At 56.7% G+C, this 16,155-nt stretch overlaps 6 protein-coding genes across 6 annotated transcripts; 3 read left to right on the forward strand and 3 right to left on the reverse strand.

Annotated features, from left to right (window-relative positions):
* Window positions 1–4,175: 4,175 nt before the first annotated feature.
* On the forward strand, window positions 4,176–4,592 carry B0I36DRAFT_343955 (uncharacterized protein; the record flags this gene model as incomplete). Its single annotated transcript, XM_046156211.1, has 1 exon — window positions 4,176–4,592. One exon carries the CDS (start codon window positions 4,176–4,178, stop codon window positions 4,590–4,592), a length of 417 nt encoding a protein of 138 aa, XP_046018222.1.
* A 452-nt stretch (window positions 4,593–5,044) lies between these two features.
* On the reverse strand, window positions 5,045–5,461 carry B0I36DRAFT_343956 (uncharacterized protein; the record flags this gene model as incomplete). The annotated part of the gene is made up of 1 exon (XM_046156212.1): window positions 5,045–5,461. The coding sequence occupies one exon, from the start codon at window positions 5,459–5,461 to the stop codon at window positions 5,045–5,047; it is 417 nt and encodes a 138-aa protein (XP_046018223.1).
* Window positions 5,462–11,537: 6,076 nt separating this feature from the next.
* Window positions 11,538–12,208, forward strand: B0I36DRAFT_343957 (uncharacterized protein; the record flags this gene model as incomplete). Its single annotated transcript, XM_046156213.1, has 2 exons — window positions 11,538–11,583; window positions 11,835–12,208. 2 exons carry the CDS (start codon window positions 11,538–11,540, stop codon window positions 12,206–12,208), a joined length of 420 nt encoding a protein of 139 aa, XP_046018224.1.
* Window positions 12,209–13,018: 810 nt separating this feature from the next.
* B0I36DRAFT_357511 (HSP20-like chaperone) lies at window positions 13,019–13,862 on the reverse strand (the record flags this gene model as incomplete). The annotated part of the gene is made up of 3 exons (XM_046157806.1): window positions 13,019–13,188; window positions 13,301–13,717; window positions 13,841–13,862. The coding sequence occupies 3 exons, from the start codon at window positions 13,860–13,862 to the stop codon at window positions 13,019–13,021; spliced, it is 609 nt and encodes a 202-aa protein (XP_046018225.1).
* Window positions 13,863–14,262: 400 nt separating this feature from the next.
* On the reverse strand, window positions 14,263–15,087 carry B0I36DRAFT_310098 (uncharacterized protein). The gene has a single exon (XM_046152215.1). It carries the CDS (start codon window positions 14,757–14,759, stop codon window positions 14,331–14,333), a length of 429 nt encoding a protein of 142 aa, XP_046018226.1. The 5' UTR covers window positions 14,760–15,087; the 3' UTR covers window positions 14,263–14,330.
* A 259-nt stretch (window positions 15,088–15,346) lies between these two features.
* B0I36DRAFT_234335 (Snf7-domain-containing protein) lies at window positions 15,347–16,128 on the forward strand (the record flags this gene model as incomplete). The annotated part of the gene is made up of 2 exons (XM_046149297.1): window positions 15,347–15,394; window positions 15,487–16,128. The coding sequence occupies 2 exons, from the start codon at window positions 15,347–15,349 to the stop codon at window positions 16,126–16,128; spliced, it is 690 nt and encodes a 229-aa protein (XP_046018227.1).
* Between the last annotated feature and the right edge of the window lie 27 nt (window positions 16,129–16,155).

A 16,155-nucleotide genomic window follows, 5' to 3' on the forward strand; every position in this document is an offset into this window, starting at 1 on the left:
AGTTGTAGGCCGCATCGCACCCTCATGAGAATGACACAGCAGCGAAGAAGAAGTGCAACCGCATGCAAAGGTCCGACACCGCCAGACCAGATCTTGAAGGGAACGGCTAATCAGCTTGTTTGACTCGTTTGCTTGCTCAGTGCATCACCATCCCCATCTACCTAGGTAGCCCTTGCGCTGTACGCGCGTGGTCTCAAGTTTCTGGCAAAGTTCTGATAGGTTCAAGGCGTTTGCAATGGTAACAACGATGCTGCGTTTGGAGCCTCTGGGCAAGGCGGTCAACGAACACCGCCTGTGACTGCAGCATGCAACAACAAACGAGGCGCCGCTGGGCTGCATTTGACAGCTGAGTGCCGCGTGTGTGAGAGAGTGTATTTGTGTTGTGCGTGTGTGTGGGTGTGCGCGCATGTTGGGTGAGTGGGTGTGCAGTGGGCTTGCCGATGCAAAGCTGAGGCCTGCCCTGCCCTGCCCTGCGGGCTGGGTGTGTGCGTCATGGTTGCAGCGGGCGTCGACTTGTTGCTCCGTCGGCTGCATGGAAGGTGGTGTGGTGCGTGTTACATTTCTGGACTTGCGGTCAGTGGGAGAGAGGTTCCGGTCTGGAAACAGGAAAACAAACAACGGCCAGCGTCTCAATCACTGTTGATGATGATGATGGGACTGTTGCATGTTGTGTCTGCTCTATTGATGCTGCTGTGCCAGCGAGAGCATATTCGAGAGTTCTTGCCTCCGGGACACGGCGTGATAGCGGGCGAAAAAAACAACAATACACGCCATTTCACTTACTCAGCGCAACCACACTTACGCAGCGCTGCAACCGTGACATCCAGTAAACAAACTTTGGCCTTCGTGATAAATGATCTGTACCACAAAACAACTTTTCTCGGGCGGGAGAATACGAAACACTGCCCCTCCCAAAAACGAAACAAGCAACGACGGCGATGAGTTGCTGCAACCTCAGCTGGCGACCGCTCATTTCCCCTCCAACCAGGACCATTGACCCCTCCAAACACCGAAAGACAAAATAAAAACGAGGCGAGACGTGGCATCACACACCCCTCCCACCTTTGCTGCTGTACCATCTGCCTCTCTCTCTCTCTCTCTCTTGTTTTGACACATCGTGGCAGCAGGCGCCTCCTGCAAGCCACGCATATGCACGATCCCAGGCGCACCTCCCATATATGACCAGAAAGCCAGAGGCGGTGACGGACCGGGTGTGGGTACCCGCGCTCCCGCCTGTTTGGAGCCAGACCGGGGTCCGGACGAACAGCAGAGTAAAAACAACAGGACCAGGAATGGGCCGGGAAGCACAGAACCAAGAAAGACCTGGGAACCGATTTACAACTCTAAAATCGTCCCCCCTCCGCCGAGATAGTAGGGCTGGGGTCGGCACAGCTGCAGTGCAGCACATACCATACCGCCTCGAAACAAAACCGGGCCCCCAAATAGACAGTGACAGCACAGCAGATGCGGTGTAAGCCACGCATACAGATGAGATGGGCTACACAATTGGATAATTTTAGAGAGGGTTTTTTGGGGGCGTGTGCACAAGGGACAAGGCAGTTTGTGGCTGCCCGAGATGCCGCTGACGTGTTTGATGCCGATGCCGACGCTGATGAGGATGAGGATGGTGACTCAGATTAAGATTTCCTTTGCTTGCTGGCGCACCATGACCACCACCACACTTACTACCGTCATTATCGTCATCGTGTTTCAGCTGGCCGGCCCAGCCAGCCAGCCAGCGTCACAGCGAGACGGAACAATCGAACCTCTTTCGTGGGTATCGCGCAACCATGTACGCGTGGGCCCTGTCCTTTCACCATTGCGACCCGGCAAAACACCTGAGAAGTGATCAATGGACAAGCCACAGCTCGACTTTTTCCTCACTATGATGCACCTGAAAGAAAGAAAGGGAAAAAAAAAAAAAAAAAAAAAGCTGGCAAGTCCCGTAGGAAGCGAAAAAGCAAGTACAGTAATGATATATTCCCGGGGAACAGGCCGGGATGCTTTTTCTGAGGCGGCGCCAGTGGGATGTGGGGCACCGTCGATGCTCCCGCCCGGGTGCGTCCCCCGCGGGCCACACGCGTGGCTGCGGGCGCGGAACGGTGATTCCCCGTGTGCTTCATCACCCCCTAGATATCACACGAAGTACCGGGGGAGGAGGGGGGGAGGAGGCTTGGTCCTAATCTTTTGAAGTCGGCGCTTTTTCCTCAGAGGCCCTGCTTTCTTGCGCGCCAAAGTCGTCATGGGCAGCCTAGCCAGGGATCGCGGGATTCCCGTGCAAGGACGAGAGTCAGGAGCCAAAGCGGCACCAGGTTTGGGGGTGGAGGAGCTCATTTACCATGCCAACGGGTTGACGACGGAGTAAGTGACAGGGCACGCACGGGCACGACGGGTAACCGGGCGGAACGCTCAGAAGTTAAAATAACGAGGGGGCAGGGAAGGATTGGGCAAGTAAAGGAAAGCAAACCGAAGCAAGCAAGCAAATGCCCAAAGCGGGCCAAACGGGCGGGAGCAAGCGAGCAGGCATCCCATGAGTCTGGTAAATTGCATGGAAGCAATCAAACCTAAAGTTTTCATGTCGCGCGGGTGAACGGCCTGCTTATTACGGAGGAGCACACCTCCCGCGCCGTGGGCCTGGCACAACGCGTGCAAGCATGAATGTCCGGCGGCCCATTTCATCATACCCACCGCCGGTGTGCACAGCCAGCCTCGCGTTCCCCAGCAGGATTCTGGGCAACGGCCTACCTCGTTTGGCCGCCCACCTGTCAGGGGCCATTTCCGAACGTTGCCTCGATTAGAGACGGAAAAGCTGAAAGCGGAAACGAAAGTTATTCTAAGGCAGGGCGGGCAGCGAAGCCGGGACCACGCGCAATGATATAATATCGTGGTCAGCTTAGCGTGGCAGAGCAGGACCGAGTCATCACGGGCAGTAGTAATACGTAGCACTGACTGTAAGTGTATGTGTGTGTGTGTGCCAGGGCATAAACTCCAATGACAATGCGTGCAAAAGCAGGCAGGCAGGGCTTGACTCGAGCCCCTTCGGGGACTGCCCGAGGCTCTGTGCGGCCACGAGCCGGCGATTGAGGTAACCATTGCCACTCTGGGCGTAGTGGGAGATCCGGGACAAAGGAAGAGGGAGCCGTCGGTCGAGGTTGTCGGTAGAAAGGACTGGTAACATTTGACACGGAAGTACCGCGGCCGCTTTTTGCCCAACTCATGGGTACGCGCTGGGGCCTCTGTTTCCACGAACCCAGCGCTCGTTGCTTCTCGACTCCTGGCTTGCGGGGCAGCCAGGCCGTGCCGTGGCAGGACCAGCGCTCTGGATTCAACTCATTCCGGACGCGCTTCCGCGCCGCCTGGCCCCCCATGGCCAGTGCTTTTTCGTCTGGTCGGGGAAGCTGGGACGCCATGCCGGCCCCTTGGAAAAGTGACAAGCACGGACTGCATGGGCCATGTTCTCGAGTCAAGGCGGGCAGGCCCGTGGAAAAAGGACAGCCAAAGGGGCGGCTGTTGTTTCGCGAGGTCGTAAAGGTCGGTGTAGCGCTGTGAGGCACACAGAAGGGCCCTGGCGCGCAGAGAGAGTCGGTGACCTGCCGAGATGGAGGGCTCGTGGCGGTAGCGATTGGAGGCACAGGGCCAGGGAATCGCAGCTGCTGACTCTGATCCCAAGGGACGGTCGTCGAGGCGGTCTGGCTGACTAGTGCAACCTGAGCAATCCCTCGAGGTGCTGGCTGGCGGTCAGTGGCGTGGGGGACTCGGGAGTCTTCCCACGGGGGGGAGTGGCAGAGAGGAGCTGCCTGTGAGGGAAGGAGCTGGCCGGAGCAAGGGAGCCAGGGGGGTGGGGTGCGAGGGAGGACGTTGATGAAGTTGTGGAGGGGGCGTGCTCCCGCTGCCACCACACGCCCCCCCCTCCACAACCATGGCCCCCTTTGCTTCCACGCGTGTTGCACGCCCCTGCGCCGCCATCCGCTCGGTAGTCCAGCATCACGCTCAAATATATGAACACAGTCCTGCCGCCCGGCTTCATCCCCAGGTCCCTTCCTCCCCGACACCAAGACACAACGATCCACATCAGCTTCACGTCGACTAGCACTGATCTATCAGTCCTCTCAACAACAGCCACGCGCTTGTTGCCAACTACGAGACTTCGACTTCCACACACACACCCATTCACAATGTTTGGCTCATACGGATCCTACAGCTCGATGAGCTCCAGCTCTCAAGCCCTGGACATCGCTCCCACCAGCTACCTGTCCCGGACCAACTCTTTCACGCCCAGCTGCGCCTTTCCCTCGTGGCCTCAGGAGCGCGCCTCTTCCTACCTCTCTGACGACGACCTCTTCCCTTGCGAGTCCGTCATCGAGGAGACCAGCAGCACCACCGAGTTCAGCCCTGCGACCAGCCCTCAGGAGACTTCGCCCTTTGTCACCGAGGAGCAGATGCTTCTCCTCCGTCGCCAACAACAGGCGGTCATGCAGCAAGAGGCCCTCCAGTTCATCATCGCCGAGAAGGAGCGTCGCAAGCAGGCCCGCAAGGCTGCCAAGCGCGGTCCTTCTTACTGCAAGACCACTCGCTCCAGCTCCAAGTGCTGAGCGCCTTTCGCACATTAGACACCATTAATACCTTCATTTGTACGTCTTGCCTCGTCGAGAATGTTTGCGACACATGGACAACAAACTAACACGCAGCAGATCATTTCACATTTGGCATCGCATCGCACAGCATCGCAAAAGATACCCCAGATACCCCCTGTTTCTTACACCATGATACCCATCAACAACACGCGCCACGCCTTCTTCAGGCCACGCGCAACGTCACACGCTCATGCGATCTACACATTAATCATAATGGTATTTGAGCGCCCCTCGGCATGTGCTGGACACATCTTACCGGCGCCAAGGGTTAGTCACCATTCGCCCTGGTATGGCACAGACCGTCGAGCCATTGCTCCGGCTGCTATACTGGGACACGAAGCGATGGATGACGTTGGTTGACGACGAGGATGGGATGGTAGAGCGGGTTGCCTCGGGGCCAGACATCAGAGTCATCGGCCCTGTAGAGCACGAAAACCCAGAAACCTGGATGGGAGGGGCCGATCACTTGGGATGGGCTCCCTGGAGGGTGTTTTGCCGGCTCCGGGCACTGCCCGAGAGTCGGAACTGGCCTCGGTGGGCTCTGGCATGTGCCGAGCCTTTGGGGAGGCAGGGTTGGAAAAGTGGGCCCTCGGGACAAACATGTGGGCTGCGAGTCGGGCGCTTTCGGCACGACAACAACAACAACCACCAGCTTCTGACCCCTCCATCTCAGCACCCTCCATGGCTGCCCGACCTGGCACTCGATTGGCTGTGTTGTCAACAACGGGCACAGCCCGGCGCGAAGTCGCGCTGGCGCATACTTGCTTGCCCAACCGGCGGTGTAGATAGTTTTCCAAGCTGGGCGGCTCTCCTCTGCGACGGCCCATGCTTCTCCTATATAGACACAATACTCATTACAAAACATTACAATACCCCAAACCTCGGTCTGCCGCCTTGCTTCTGTGACTGGTGACTGGTGACTCTGGCTGTGTGCGCGTGTATGATGCGCTGTCAAATCATGACTCTTCCTGAGCCGCTGGACACTTTGATTCGCTCGGCGCACCCAACAGCCACTTGGGTGATGAGTGAGAATGACTCTTCAACAACCACTTGTTCATTGCTGCTGCTACACCGCTGCCTAAGTGACCATGTCCTTGTTGTCCCAAACCGCTAGGCATCCTTTGGCACACACACACACATACACATGCGCGCGTGCTCGCAATACGCGCGCCTCGGATACCAGGAGGGAGGGCTGGCAGTGAGCGGTTCAACACACACATCACACGCGCACAAACACACACAAACACAAACACACACAGACACACACACACACCTCTCAACACATACGCGCGCGCGCGCACATATATACTTTAAGTATATTTGTCACGTTTCTCTGAGCGCATCCCCCGCGATTCTGGTTGGTGGGGTTATGCTGTGGAGGACGAGGGATGGAGCCATGCGTATAGCGTATTTCTAGCGTTTCTATGCTACGCGTAAGGCACGGGGGCACCCTTTGATCACGTTCCATTTGGGGGTTCCATCCCAAGCTCCAAAGCAAAGTGGGAAAAGGCTCCAAGCATTGCACAAAGAATGAGCGAGAGAGAACGTTTACCCGAGTGAGTCCAGCAAAGATTGTGTGTGCACGTGCGCGCGCGTGTGTGTGCGTATGTGTATGGGAACCTCGGACCGAGATAATTAGGCCGTGGTTTGCCTCTATGTGTGTGTTCGTAATGCGCAAACATGGTGTAAGTGCCCACTGGAGAGGGTGCTGTACTACTATATTGTCTGACCGAGAAGTGTATTGCGCGCTGCGCACATGCAAACCTAGTGGGCGGGCTGAAACGTGTGCAAGGCATGGACCTTAGGGTGTAACGTGTGCATTGCATGCTCCTGTGGTATGTGTAAGTGAGTCATTACGTTTTGTTGTCGGGCTGCCTGCCTGGCTGCCTGCGCGCGCATGGAATGCCCCGGTTTGGCAGCTCATCCCGCCCCGGCGGGAGAATGGACGGCGAAAGAGACAGAAGGTGGTGGGTGTGTGGCCCGGCAAAGTCTAATAGACGCAAACTACTGCGTGGCTGAGAGCAGTACCGGCCCGGCGGCGTAGCACGGGTAATGGATGATGCGCCGAGGGATCATGGGCGGCGTGCGAGCAAGTTAGGTTTCGGCTGAATGTCCTTGTTTTGGAACAGAACAGAGTTTGTGGGGGAGGAGCCGGGGCAGTGGGTTCGTACTCGAGCTAGCTACCATGTCGGACCGGTAGCCGAGCCGGGACTTCGTTGGGAGCGCAGCGTTCGACTTTTGTCGGAGCGATGGCTTCTGCACAGACACGAGGAGGGAGGCGTCGATGATGTCAGCTCTGTGCGCGCCTGTGCAAAGAGCGAGAGTTCGTGTTGTGCTGATGCGGCGAGTAATCATTGCGACCTCCGGGGCAAAGAAGCACAAATCATGTCGGCGTCATCAACGGCCCCATGTCGTGTCCTATACGTGAGGCTGGCTGCCTACGTGCCTAGCATGTGGCGATGCTTTGTTCCCTGTGTGTGTGCGTGTGTGTTTGTCAGTGCACTAGGTACTCAGCTCGGCAGTTCCAACTCGGGCACGGCATATTAAATCCAGCTGCTGCCCAAGGGTTGCACACTACCTAGCAAGCGGTGACAGATCACGGAGCCGGTGCCGGTGCTGCCTGCCGCGCAGTTGGAGAAGCTCAGCTGGCTCGCGCTGGCGGCTGATCAGTGACACGCGCTCCGCATCAGCGCTCGATCATCGAGGCGCGTGGGCGCAAGATTGTCCCACCTCCCGCCATGTTGTTTGATGAATGTGCCATGAAGACACAATCTCGTGGTCGGTGCAGCATCATGGCGGCGATCAGGGTGGCACTATACGCACCCTCCCCGGCACGCGTATACACCGACTGACTGAGGTGTCGTTAATTTCATGCCGCCATTCCCCATGGGTCCCCCGTGTTATCCTCGCCGCGGGGGCTTAGTGCCCGCATCGTCCCGTGGTCTTGTTCTTGGCCGGAAACCCCAGAAACACGGACATGCCTCATCTCGGCTGCCAGGCCGCGGGTTTGTCGAGGACATCTTGATTTCTTGCCGAGGCCTTGTTTCTACACGGCAGCCTGGTCTGTCTGTCTGCCTGCCTGCTTGCCCTCCCCGAAGCAGGATTAGGAGGCCTGTGGCTGCGTGTGTCTTGCCCAGGCGATGACATTGTGGCACTACGTCATTGTCCCTGGGTGAAACACGACTCGTTCTGGCTGCCCTGCTGGTAGCGACTTCCTCTTGACCAAGACGGGCCTCAACCTGCTTTCCGCGGCCCTCGACGTTTCCCGGTCAGGGGATTGCAAAGACGGCATGCGCCGCAACCTGAAATCTTTTGCTTGCGTCATGTTGTTGACATTCTCGACGAGCCTCGCGATTGGTGCTTGATCCCGCCTCTACATCGGGCAATTCCGCCTCCCTCTGGAACATGCCGCTGTGACTCCCTCCACGGATATTGCCTCGAAATGCCCCGGCAACGTTGCCCTTCCTACACCCCTAGGTTACGGTTGTGGCCTGTCAACGATGGCGCATCACCGCGCCAGGAATACAACAAGATCTCCCACTGGCGGACATGCTCCCACCAGTCGCCACGCTTTTCTCTCCACATCCCGCAGTTGTCAGTCTCGTTCGCACCCGGGGCTGACATGAGCCAGCCACTATGCTTTCCGTGCCAAAGCTGTTGGTCCTGGTGACTCCAGGAAACCGGCGTCTAAGAGTCGAGACAGCAGCTAGCACGCTTCCTGTTCGTGGGACTCGATAGCCGCGCATAATCGTTAGCAAGCAAGTCACAGGATATGAGCCCATTACCCCAACGAGCAGCCATGCCTGTTGGACCAAACCGCATTGCGGACAGAGGCAGCGGTCTGGCCTCTCAGCCGTGATTCGTCAGCACGGGCAATCGAGTGCCTCCCAGCACCATTGGTTGCCAGCATTGCCAATCACGAAGCCCATGTTGATGCTCAGCACCTCTCATCAATGCTGTTGGCTGTGCTTGCACTCCAACCATTTTTTCACGCAGGCACATTTTTCCACAAGTGTGCACGGCGAGAATGACATTTCCAGGCAGAACGGCCCGCTGCATTAACGACAAGCCCCAACAAAGCTCGTTGCCCTTCCACGCCATCGTGATCATTGGCTGCCCCCGACCTCGTATAACACGGTCACATCTGACCGGAACTTCAAGACATCGCTTCCGCGAGACTGTCACTTGCGCCACAGACGCCACAGAACGTGGTGGTGGTGATGGTGTGCGACGCCGACATCGCTTATCCCAGAGCCGTGCCGATCACGGGTGGTAGCCATGGTGGTGAGCGGGCTGATGATCTGCAGGTTGCCTGTGCTGCTATTATTTGACACATCTTACTTTGCACCCCTGCAGATCACGGCCGGGTCTGGTCCTATTGGCGGGCCGTCACATCCCGTCACCGCATCCATGGGAGCATGCTTGCGGTCTAGACCTCGGAGAAGCTGAAAAAGGGCATCTTCTTCCTGCTTCGGACGGGAGTTTTATGGCAAACCTTGTTATATTTGGGGGGTTGGTCAATATCATCTTGGGATGATGGGTCCTTGCGATGTGGTGCCCCTGTCTTTGTCGCCGTTACATGTCTCCTACCTACCAAGCTTCGCCATTCTGACTTGTCATGTCCGGCCGCCCTGGGCCATGATGAAACCCAAGAGAGGTGCCTTCGCTCAAGGCTGAGTTTTGTGATTTCCCACTTACCATTGGACTTTGTCATGTCACATCATGCACATTCCGTGTTTGCTCTTCTGCCCATCTTCCTGCATCAACGGGTATTCTTTGTGCAGGTCCTGGATTCGGTCTCTGTGATGGGAACAGTCTTTGCTTGACAATAGACACCCCTTGACCGTGTGCTTGTAGGGAGCACCGCAGGCCCTTCCTGAGCCATGTTCCGCCGGCTGTGTCCACGACGCCGGGTGAAATAGCATCGAGACTAGCAATAGTCCATGCTGTTCCGTCACACCCACAAACTTCGTACCTGCATACCCTGTTCCGCGCGGGGAACCCGGGAACGGGCGGCGGCGGCGGCGGCAAGTGAGCTCTCGATTGTGCGATGACCAGGCCTCCTTGTGCAATTCATCCCGAAGTGGTAAACCCGCCTCTCTCTCCCGGAGGGGCCTACGCAGGATTCTGTGGTAGCACAGACCATGGGAAACTAAGATCTTCTGCCACACACGTGCGACGTTCCGGTACAGTAGTCTTGAAGGTACAGATCGCAGCGATGCAAGTGCGCGGCCCATGTCTCACTGATCCTCGCTGATCATGACACAAAAGATGCGGAGAGGGGGGAGATCCGGTTGGATCCAGCGATGTCGTGGAAAGGGTACACCAAGTAGCCCTGATGCGAAGAGCTTCATATCAGCCAAAAACGTGGATTGTTCCAACTGGACTCTAGCCCCCCAAGTGACAAACACAAGCATCGGCGCCTTTTGTCACGCGAGAGACTGGCACTTGTCTAGCGTTGTCAGTCCATGTCCGGACCAGACAGGAAACTCTCTCTCTCCGGGTGTGTGTGTGTGATGGTGCGTAGTTCGCAACAGAAGTTTTCAAAAGTTGTGCTCGACCTGTTATTCTAGGCACAGCGAGAGTTTCCGCTTCTGAAAGCCCTCCTCCTGCACCGCGAGAGCTAAGCCGAACATCAAAGATCGGGCATGCCAGCTACCAGTGAAAAGGCAATGTCCTCCGCGACTCATGGGGGGTACATTGAGACCTGGAGTGAAACAAAAGCTGCCGAGGCTATAAAAAGGTAGTTGGTATGTGAGGAGAGGGAAATTCCGGCATGGGCGGGTTCTGTCCAACGACTCCTTACGCTTTTTATCAACGTGCCGCATGAAGAACTCGCTCGAGACCCTGTGCTTTAGCCAGCCCGATCTGTGTGCGCCAATGACTCAATGGCAGCCTCAGGTATCGTGATCTGGCTGGCAACCAGTATCACATGGGGCCACGGTGTTTGCTCACATTATCACTGCGCCTGCGTGGATTGCAGCTACAAGATGTCTTATGAGACGTTGGTCTGAAGGACTTGGAAGACGCACATCGCACCGCCCGCACCGCACTGGAGAACTCTTCCTCTGTATAGTAGACGAGTTCCTGTCTTCGAGTCAAACCTGTTTCACCATGCTACGGTATTTGAATGGCTTATACTACAACGAGTCCCTGGAATAGGACGAGTATCCGGGAATGTGGTACCTGATGATCGATCCATGATCCGAGCGGGTCAAATCGTATGCTTAAGATTATGCCTTCGATTCAGGTCAAAGACGTTGAAATGGCTGGTGCTCGTGCGGAGGACTGCATCACTCGAGAACAGCGGGGGAGCGGCAAGGAAATTTAAACGAGCTCCACGATGTCAACGGGTAACATGAATCTCCCGGTGTTCTTTAAGTGTAGCAAAGCTTCAGAATATTTCTCGCTTTGGAAATGCCGTCTTGTATGCGGAAAAGAAAAGTTCAGGACATTCCGCCATCTGCACGAGTCTCGCAAGGCCCCCCCCGCCCCCCCCGGGCAGGCTCCTTCTCGCTGTGGGTTACTTTGTAAGTGAACAGAGCATGTTCTCTTTGTGCTTTGTGTGTCAATGCGTTTGCTGTATAAATCACCTGGATGGCTCGCATGATCCTTGGTGAAAGGCTCAGTCCGCAGAATCTCTCCAGCCACTCGAGAGGAGGTGCCTAATAAGGGGAAGTGGTGTCCTGAACTTGGTATCTCAGCACTAGGGATCACAGAATTACAAACGGCATAGCACCCGGAGAGAACCAGCAGTTTGCAGAGCAAACCACCACCTACTTGTGGGGCTTTGTGCCTCTTTCTCACCTTGAAGAGAAGCAATGTATCTAGTGTACCTACAGGTGCCGAGGATAAGTGAAAGTCCACGACGTCGGCATTAGTCCATCCTGGCTCCGCATTACAATGGAGTTTTCTACGCCCTTCCTGGCTACTTCAGTGGTCAAGACGTGTACGGGAAGAGGCGCCTCCTTGTTTGCTGAACTTGATCGGGGATGCTAGCAAGGGATTCCGCGGAGATTTGAGAATCAATCATCCATCAAACGGCCTGAGCCACATGCGTCCCAATTTATTTCTTGGATAGTCATGTTCATCCTTCATATAGAATATTTTATAAGCGACCTAGCTGCTCCACCGCGTGCGAATCTTGCCTCCTTTGTTGTGAGACATCCCTACCATTCTTTGACACTTTCACATCAGTAGCTTCACAGCTAGAGTCCGCCGGGCGCACTGTGACATCAAGCACCACGCGAGCAGGAGTTCACGCCTCGGCACTCTCCACCTTTATGCGCAACGAACCAGCTTGTGGATTGCGACCTGGTCCAAGGTTGCCCACAACATCAAGCCTGGGTAGCGCCAAAACGCAACCTACTGACTCGTCGCTGTCCGCCTGTCTTATAGTCTGTGAAATATCTTTGATAGGCGAATTACGAAAAGGCAAGTCGGTGACTCAGGTTAAGCTCGGCTTCTCGGCCGAACCCTCTCCCCACTATCTCACTAGAACCAACCATCAGTTGCGTAACAGCCAAAAGTCGCACACATTTTTGGCGCAAGAGTCAACTTTGGAAAAGTGTTGAATTGCACCCAGAGTTCAAACCACATGTCCTCAAGGGAGATGAATCCACATACATGCAAACACACAACTCTCTGCACTGCTGCGCATCTTTGTGTCTTTCACGGAGGTCCCTCGGAACGAGGTCAAGTCAAAGTCTTGTCGCATGTTTTGGCCGTATCTCAGTACCTACCTGGCCGACCATAGAAGATCACCCGCCGATACTACAGCCAAGCGCTCAACATTGTCGACACAAAGCTGCAGACAAGCATCCATATTTCAGCGGTTGCAACCGGGTTTGACTAGGGCTGAAAACGTGCCGAGTTTCGATTCGTATCTGGTCCCATGGACGCCTTATGCGCCCAGCTGCGGAATTGGTATTCTCAACCTGATTGATTTCTCGCTATTGGCAGAATTTGGCTACCCGCTGCGGACTTTGAGTCTAGGAGATTGCTGAATCCGAGTTCCTCTCTTGGTGAAAGTAGCTACTGTCAGTTTGAAGCATAAGAACAGAGCCAAATCGAAAGCACTAGAGTCATCAGTCGTCTTGTCAAGGACGCGGCGGAAATTCTCATCTGGTATTTGGTGTAGTACAGAAAGAAAAGGGTAAATTGCGTCAGAACAACCCGGTATCCCCAATGCTGCGCCGGCTTCCAAATAACACAATATCCTTTTCGGGATGACGTAATTGTCGTGGAAGATCTCTTCGTCTCTCCGTCTGTCACATCGCAGCAGCTGTCGGTCATCGCAGAAATACTGCCCGTGCTTTATTCGTAGTCCAAGCTGGACGCTCGTGCCCAGTCACATGTGGCAGACGGGTTTGGTGGCGAGCTTTTTATGCTGAAGGCTTGGCGGCGGCCTTGGAGTCCTCCTCACCCTCGAGGGCGGGCATGTCGTCGTCATCATCCTCCTCGTCTTCCTCCTCCTCCTCGTCACCGAGACCGCCGGGCAGGCCACCGGCGCCTCCGAGCTTGGAGAAGTCGATACCACCGAAGTCACCGCCACCTGCGTGTAGTGAATTGGTCAGCTCAGATGCACATCTAACAGTCGAACGTATCTGCTCAGTGGGCGGGTTGATGCGAGCTCTGATGCAGATAAGTGGAACGTCACTACGTACCCATTCCGGGCATGCCACCCATACCGGCACCGCCAAACTGGGAGAAGTCATCCTCGGGGGCCTCGTTCTGCTCGTCCTCGTCGACCCACTTGTCGAAGTCGGTCTTGAGGAACTGGACCTTCTTAGCCTCCTTGAGGAGACGAGGCCAGTATTCCTCCTTGAGCTCCTTCTTGCGGAGCTTGAGCTCGACATTTCTGGCAGTGTGGTGGACCTGGGAGGCTTCGGGGTCGATCTCGGCGTAGAACTCGAGGTTGAGGGAGTATTCCCGCTTGAGGGTGTTTGAGTAGCCGCTGAAGATCAAGGTGGTGGGCTTGAGGTCGAGCTTGAGGCTCTCCTTGGGGACATCGGGGACGGAGATGGTGAGGTAGATGAAGTTCTTCTCCGGGTCAACGCTGGAGGAGCGCTGGGCCCATAGGACTAAAGCAGGGTGCGTCAGCATGGAAAGCGAGATAAAGCGAGAATAGCTTCATGACCAGGGCATGGAGCAAACAGCAGGAAGCGGGGCCGGCATATGCGGAAGCTTGGTCGTGGGAGGCATACCTTCAGGTGTGAGCTGCGACATGGCGATTGATGTGAAGTGTGGAGGTGGTTGTCTGTGTTGGCAGGAGCGAATTGCAGTCCGAGTTCTGGGATCTGAGGAGCAGATGAGGCGGAGAAAAACAGGACGTGTAGTGTAAACTAAGTAGGGTATGATGTCGAGAGGAGTGGAAGTGGCAGAGCAGAGCAGCAGGCGAGATGTTATTGGCGGCGGCCCAGGATTGAGCTGCGGTGCGTGGGAGGGGGAGGGGGCGCGGCGCAAAATGGCAGAGCGGAGCTGGTACCTGTGGGTGAGCTACTCAGGCCTTGGGGTGCGGTGCCTCGCGGTAGGGCTGCGGGACATCAGGCCAAGGCAGCCACGGCCGGCCAGTCACTTGCAGCTTCCACGTTCTTTTGGATTCCACAGCGCGGCCTCTCTGCCCGATGCTCGCACCTGTCTGAAATCACTCTATTCACACAATGACATTGACCGGCGGCGAGCACTCTTTTCTCTTCACTGTTGAATCCTCCACGGCTTCACCAGAAGCAGCGGCTTGGTGGAGAAGCCCCGCATCCTTGCCGCTACCCAGCTCTGCCGCGTGTGATGTGATGTCCGTGGAAGCCTTGCGAACGATCTAGAACCCCAGTCTGCCCGGCGTGTGGCCCGCGACCAACAAGCAGCACCTGAGAGGCGACCTCGGGAGGTGCTCGACATCACGGAGCCTTGCAGCATGCTGGCTGGGCCGTGTTGTTGACCGCCCCAGCCACGAGAACAACTACATAGTCCTTGGTTCCATGCCCTCCCGTCGACTTGTTGTTTCACAGGTCGATACCCATTCAGCCGACCCTGCCTGGGTTTTGGTGCATGATGCCGGCCTCCTTGGTGAGGCTGCGTGGCATGGTTTCTTGCATAACCCGAGTCCAGGGGACAACCTGGATGCATTTGCCAAGAGACAGTTGGCGGCAGCCGAGAGCAATTGGTTGATGATTACGGTGGTAGACGAAGTCTTGACTTGCAGTTACTCGCTCTTCTGCTTCGGCGCAACGGTCATAGTACTGCTGGGCCGGACTGTAACGAACCACACTGCGACTGCTACACTTTATAGTGGGGGGCCTTGGCTGGTGCCATTGGTGGTCCAGCCGCCCCTCAATGAGTGCTGGGGTGGGCCCTCCCGACGGCCGCCGTCCGAGTCGCCCAAAAGCGCCCATCCAGAGATTCCCACCACGCCAACGTCATACCTCAACCAACCCCAGCCCAGCCGTCGCCTGCCACTCTCCGTCCGGCCATCGCCGTTTGCCATCGACGCGTCCATCACCGCGCTCCCACCCACTACCGCCGCCACGGCTCACAGCAACACAGCGCGAGCGGGCTGGTCCTCTGTCCTCTTGGCACTCATTGTGCTGCTCCTCCCACGCGTCCGCTGAGCGCCCCACCAAGGGGCCAACGGACGTCGACTCGAGGCGCATCCCGCCACCGTTGCGGCCGAGCAAGAAGCCTGCCACTATCAAACACACCTAGCCGACGACGCCATGGAGAGCCTCAAGTCCTTCTTCGTCAAGCCGGACCCCAATGCGCAGGTAGCTCATCCTCCTCTCCGCTTCTGTCGGCCGCCTACCGTCACTTCCGTTTTCCTCATGACTTACACAAATCTCTCCTACACCACACACAGATGCGCAAGGTCAACGCCATGATCCGGTCCAACATACGCAAGCTCGAGCGCGACATCAACCAAGTCAAACAGGTGGAGGCCAAGACCAAGTCCCTCATCATCGCCGCGGACCGCCGCGCCCAGCGTGACCCTTCGCGCTCGAAGCAGGCCGCCAAGGAGGCGCGTGACTTTGCGCAAGAGCTCATCCGCGCGCGGCGCCAGCAGAACCGGCTCGTCACCTCCAAGGCGCAGCTTACCAGCGTGCAGATGCAGGTCAACGAGGCGTTCGCCGTGCGCAAGATCGAGGGCAGCATCCGCGCGTCCGTGGGCATCATGAAGAACGTCAACTCTCTCATCCGCCTGCCCGAGCTGGCCGGAACAATGCAGGAGCTCAGCGTCGAGCTCATGAAGGCCGGCGTCATCGAGGAGATGGTCGGAGAGACGCTGCCTGTGGACGAGGAGATGTTTGAGGACGAGGAGGCGCTCGCGGACGGCGAGGTCGACAAGGTCCTCGGCGAGATCCTCAAAGGCCGCATGGAGAAGACAGGTCCCATGCCTAGCGCGCCGGTGGCCCAAGAGCCCGCTGCAATCGAGGCAGAGGAGGAGGACCAGGACGCCATGATGGACCAGATGCGGAACAGGCTCGAGGCTCTGCGGAGTTGAGGAGTGGCGATGCTTTTGGTGTCCACT

The sequence above is a fragment of the Microdochium trichocladiopsis genome (assembly GCF_020744255.1).
Source record: "Microdochium trichocladiopsis strain MPI-CAGE-CH-0230 chromosome Unknown B0I36scaffold_1, whole genome shotgun sequence".
Classification (NCBI taxonomy): Eukaryota; Fungi; Ascomycota; class Sordariomycetes; order Xylariales; family Microdochiaceae; genus Microdochium; species Microdochium trichocladiopsis.